This window comes from Pterocles gutturalis, unplaced genomic scaffold (genome assembly GCF_000699245.1).
Source record: "Pterocles gutturalis isolate BGI_N339 unplaced genomic scaffold, ASM69924v1 scaffold4123, whole genome shotgun sequence".
NCBI classification, from domain to species: domain Eukaryota; kingdom Metazoa; phylum Chordata; class Aves; order Pterocliformes; family Pteroclidae; genus Pterocles; species Pterocles gutturalis.
The window spans coordinates 10347-15905 of record NW_010122748.1 but is presented as its reverse complement, the minus strand read 5'-3'; the positions used below and the strand labels follow the sequence as shown (position 1 = coordinate 15905).

General features: G+C 37.0%; 1 protein-coding gene across 1 annotated transcript in view; it reads right to left on the bottom strand.

The window, feature by feature from the left end:
• Positions 1-642: 642 nt before the first annotated feature.
• Positions 643-5559, bottom strand: part of SEC61A2 (Sec61 alpha 2 subunit (S. cerevisiae)) — a gene marked incomplete at its 5' end in the record, with an annotated part of 14336 nt that continues 9419 nt past the window's right edge. The window contains 7 exon segments of the mRNA XM_010077609.1: positions 643-1024; positions 1700-1776; positions 1923-2114; positions 2334-2531; positions 3601-3761; positions 4760-4913; positions 5525-5559. The exon segment at positions 5525-5559 is cut by the window's right edge and continues 28 nt beyond it. Coding sequence (XP_010075911.1) covers positions 838-1024; positions 1700-1776; positions 1923-2114; positions 2334-2531; positions 3601-3761; positions 4760-4913; positions 5525-5559 — 1004 coding nt within the window.

The following is a 5559-nucleotide window of genomic DNA, read 5'->3' as shown; positions in this document are numbered from 1 at the left end:
GCAGGAACTCCTCGTTCCCCCCCTTTCCCTTCTTTGAACACTGCTTTAGGAACCAGGCCTTGTTCCTTAGACTCACAAAAGCAAAGTGGACATGAAGTTTCAGTGGCACAGTTTTCACAAGTACATGTTGAAACAAAACTACGAGGCTGACTTGCTACATGGCAGCAGCTACCACGCTGTCTCGCAGGAGGCCTGGGGCAGGCAAGCGAAATGCCCCAGGCCCTGCAATGCAGCAAATCCACCACAGAACCAGCTCCCAGGTGAGATGAGTATCAGTCTCCGGTAACATGTTTGCTTGTCCACCCTTAGAGCTAAGAGAAGGGTGCCTGGGTGGAGACACCACAAAGGAATAAGGAGTGCTGAGCTCAAGGATGGGGAAATGCAAGTTAAAAAAGTATAAAAAAATTAATGTAAAATACAGGCTACAAATAAATTTTTTCAAGAATACTGGCACATGGCAATCTGAACTCAGATTTTTTTTTTCTTCCTATTAAGGACAGGGAAATAAATTTAACAATTTAATGCTCTGTGCAAAAATGTTCACCGATATCAAACTGATACATTTTACCATCTCACTGTAGTGTCTGAACAGCAAGGTAGATGAATTGGTTTCCAGCATTACAGGCAACACTAGATAATACCTAAACAAGATAATGTAAACTTTATCCTTAAGGCAGCTGGTACTAATGCTGCACACAGGCATTGCTCAATGCCCATTACAGTAATGGGACATGTAGCACTTTAAAACAAGTAAAAAGAAAATAGCATTATTGGACTAAATGACACATGTTGTGAAAATACTTTCCCTTTCACACAAACCATGAAATATTTGGACATCTAGAAAAATAATGCACCTACTCCTCCAACTTCAGCCTGTTCTTTTACAAATATTTCAAAATACTGATAAATAATAGTGACTGCAAGCAGAATGCCAGTGCCGGACCCAATGGCTCCTAGAAAGTCAGCCAGTACTGAAAGGGCACCGATGCACAAACCACCAAATGCAGCTGCTGTAGGGATATACCTGTTCCAAAGGAAAAAAAGAATAATGAATTTTCATCCAAGGATTCTAACAATACATCTGCTACTAAAACAACCAACTAGAATATTGAGCAACAAATTTAGTCTGCTGTTAGCTCTTATTATCTTCCATTGCACAAAGTAGAAACTAAAATAAATATGCACTGATAGGAAAGCTGTGTGAATAACTGAACACTGGCAAAGATTTTCAATTGAAAGTATAACAATTTTACGTATATGCATGCTACATAGCCTCCACAGGACCAAGAATAACTGCTTTGATTAAATACATAGGGATAAATCTACCTTACAATATAGATCTGCAGGCTTTAAAATACTGCATAGAATGCTGCTTTTGCAGTATCATCTTAGTTCAGGAATGGTAAATTAAACACCTGTGAGAATCAGTATATCTTCCTTTTACAAACATGGAAGAGATTCAACCTAAAATCCCTCATTATGCCACTTAAACAAAAGACACTACAGGTTAATCGCTTACCTACTGCTATAAACATCATCTGCACTACTGGGAAAGGCAACAGCTGAAAGGGAAGAATCCTGACATTTGCAGTGGAAACAGGTCTCAGATTTTTCTGAGAATATCTGCTCTTGTTGACACCTTCCCAGCTCTTTTAACCATCCTGTGCAGCAGCACTGCTGGAAGTCAGCCCTTCCTTACCTGTTAAGCTCGTGAACCATCGAAGTATCCCTGTGGCCTCTCATCACCATTTGCTGTTCTTTGAGTTGCTTGGCAACCTGCAAAAAACATAATTTTATCAAACTGCTGCAGTGTTTCACAGTCACCTGATATTTAGTCAGAGTAAGAACTGATCAGTTAGTAGCTCATCAGTTCTAGATTCAAGGCAGTGTTTGAAAACATCTAGGCACATCAGAACACTTACATCTTTTGCTGATGACCCGGAAACCTCAATCCAAGTCTTTGAGAAGAACGCACAGGATCCCAACATAAATATTATATAAACTATGACATGGACAGGATCCTCAAATATTGCACCCATGGATTCAGGAGGGGACAAGTAGTAGCACAGACCACCAACAGGGTAAGAGCGAGCAGGGCCACCGCCACTGACATCCTACAAGAGAGGAACACAAAGGCAATTAGTTATTTCTCACAGATCTCTCACATTCCTATCCTGTATTTAGAGAGGAATTCCTCTTCAATGTTTAAAACAGCTTTTATATACAAATGTTAAAAAGTATTCCATTTTTCTGCTGGCTAAATACCGAACTTTCACAATGAAGTAATATATACAAATAATTTTCTGAAGTAAAAGAAGTGGTGAAATACTTACTGCCCACTGTCCTAATAAGTTCACCAAGAAGTTGCCACTAAAACGAACAGACAACATCTGGGAAATAACGTAGAGGTTCGAAACTAAGGCAGACTGCAGAATGATGGGAATGTTGGAGGTATAAAAGAGCTTGATAGGATAGCTACTGTACTGTCCACGATATCGTGCAGACTTGATAGGTAAATCAACACGAAATCCCTACGGGAAAGAACACAAATGCACCAAGTTTATTTCCAAGATAGAAATTATTCCTAGTGTGCCTAAAAGCTATTCCTGACCAGGGCGTTCTTGCGAGATGAACAAGGAGTGCAAGGTCTGAGACAGGAAAACCCAAAGGCTTTTTGCTACAGTCAGTATTACAAACGTTAAGGATTTATTCATGTTACTGCTTGGTAACATTACATTATTTTTATATAAACATTACCTCTCCTCTGATAAATTATATTCCTCTAAAACACACTTTATAGAACAGGGTTTGATAAAAGCCTTTAGTGGCTTTTAACTTAACTAGCCAGTCAACAGCAGACTTCTGTGTACTAAGTCCAGCCTTCTGTTTTCTGGGACAGGAAAAGCCCCATGGATTTGAAAACCAGATAATTCTTTGTTTTTTGCCAGCACTCTGACTCAACAGCTTAGAAAAATAAATTACATTTTAGCCACACACACACAAAAAAAAGAAAAAAAATCACCTTATGGCTCCTCCTTTAGCATCCATTTTAGTAAATTCTTAAAATTAAAAAGAAATACTAGCTAAGCATTTCAAGAAAATTAGGGTTTTCTCTTTTCCCCCTAATTTCTAAGCTTATTGTTTTTCCCCCTAATTTTTCGTGTAATTACATGGTTGTTTTCTAGACAAATCTGTATCACGCACACCCCAAGGAAGCAAGGTTCTCCAGCTCTGTCCAAAAGTATTCTCTTAAGTCAACGATGAATATAAAGTATATATTATTTGTGTAATACAAGCATGGCAGTTCTAGAATCCATTTTTAGTAAAAATAATCTCACAGGGTGTATGGCATTCAATGGAATGTGAGATTACATCACTGAGTGCATCTGGCTCTAAAATTTAACAGCTGTACTGCCACTGAGGTATGTTACTGAAATAACAATATTGAAATAAAAAAAAGTGTTCCTTACTCAAAGCTAACATACTTCAGTTACTCTACTTTAACTTTTGCATTTTTTTCCAATGACTGCAGTCCCTAGAGGGTCCAGGCACTTCCACCTATGCAGTTGCAGAGCTCCTCTGAGGAATTTCTCATTTTACCTGAAAATATATGACTACAGCAAACACAAATACTGTAGCAATCAGATTCATGAGATTGGGCAAATTCTGTCGGTAAAAAGCCTCCCGCAAAGCCCGGACTTTGTCGGTTCGTGTAGCCAGAAGATGAAATAATGCAATCACAGCACCCTCAAACTCTGTTCCTGCACCAAGAAGAAAAGTAAAAGAAATTTTAAAATGTAAATTAAAAACATTAAAAAAAGAGTGTCTTTCTTTTGGAAATTTTAAAATGTAAATTAAAAACATTAAAAAAGAGTATCTTTCTTTTGGAAATTTTAAGAATGACACATATAAAAATCAGACACAATAGGACATAAATCCTGTTACAACAAATATATCACAATACAGGATTCTGGTTTAGCTTATAGAATGTAGAATAATCTACCAAAACATTATTCTGGATTAAAAAAATAACCAAACAAGTCACACACATGAAAGAATATTTTTTCTTTCTTTTCTGGGGGCATAAGGATGATTGGAAGGAAGAAATTATAAACGAGAAGAAAAATAGCTTTAGAAAAGCAGTAATAAAATGCAATAGAACAACTAAAAATCAGGTGAAAATGAAAGCAAACTAAAAACATGGCTCAGGATTTCAAATGTATGCATTAAACTCATTAATGTCTTGATGCAAACATGCTGTATCTTTACTTGATATTTCCAGGGTCTCAGGATAACCAATTATTGTCAAATATTGGTAGAGGAATGAAGAAATGGTAGTCTCTGAAGAATCAAGCCAGCTTAAAGTAATTTGGAGGCACCAACTATAAAAATATCCTATAGCCACAAACAGTTGCATCATACGGAACTCAATCTACAGAATTTCTTATCTTCTCTATTTCTAAGGACTAAATGACGCTAAAGCAAGACTATTTCACTTTGGAAATACAAAAATCTTCAAAGGGTTTTGCATCCCATTTTAACTACTGCAATTCAAATTGTCAAAGGCAAACTTGTAGATTATTAATCTTCACCTAAGTCAGAAAACATTTTCATTTTCATTGTTAGACAATTGACTTGAGAAGCTAATCATCACACATAAAAACATTTTTTTGAATAGCTATCCAATAAATATCTGATAGTTTACGTATAGCACACATCCACTGAAATACATTATAACTAATTGTAATAGCACACGTACCTCTGCCAGTGTTGATGGTAGTGGGACTAAAAGCTTTCCAGACAATGGTTTCACAGATGTTGGTGGCAATAAACAGGGAAATGCCAGACCCCAGGCCATAACCTTTCTGCAGCAACTCGTCCAACAGCAACACAATCAAACCAGCAACAAACAGCTGTGGGAAAAGAAACAAAATTGATCAGAAAGAATAAATCGAGTCAAGAATTAGTATTAATTCCCTGCTTCAGTATTTTCATCACGCTGGGGAGGGATCATTAAGTTTTTCATCTAAATATCATTCATGCAATATTTTTGCCCTCTCACGTACAAATGCTGAGCATCTCACCTGGCAATGATCTCAGTGACTTTTCGACACTGACACTAGCAAACAGATTACTCAGTAAGCACTTTTTTCAAAAAAAGTGTTTAAGTTTGTACATTTACTGCTTTGTTCTACAGGATAATGTCTCAAAGCTGCATTTGTCCTGTTTAGGGAGAAGTCCTCAATGGTACTGAACAGCAGCTACTGCTTTCGAAGTCCACTAATTCCTGTATTTTGAATCAAACAGCCACTCCTACCTGAAACATTTTTTATATTAACTATCCCAACTTTCTCGTCCTTTATGGAATATTTAGAATTTCTTACATACAGACAGACAGATACAAAGGACGATGCTTTATAGCATTCAAAATAAATAAATAAAGGGCAACCCAAGCAAGATTTTTCCTTCCAGCTACACTGTATCTAACCAGTCTCCGTTACACACAAAATAACTCATTACAAACCTGAATTATAATAAGAAGACAAATTCCAGCACCCA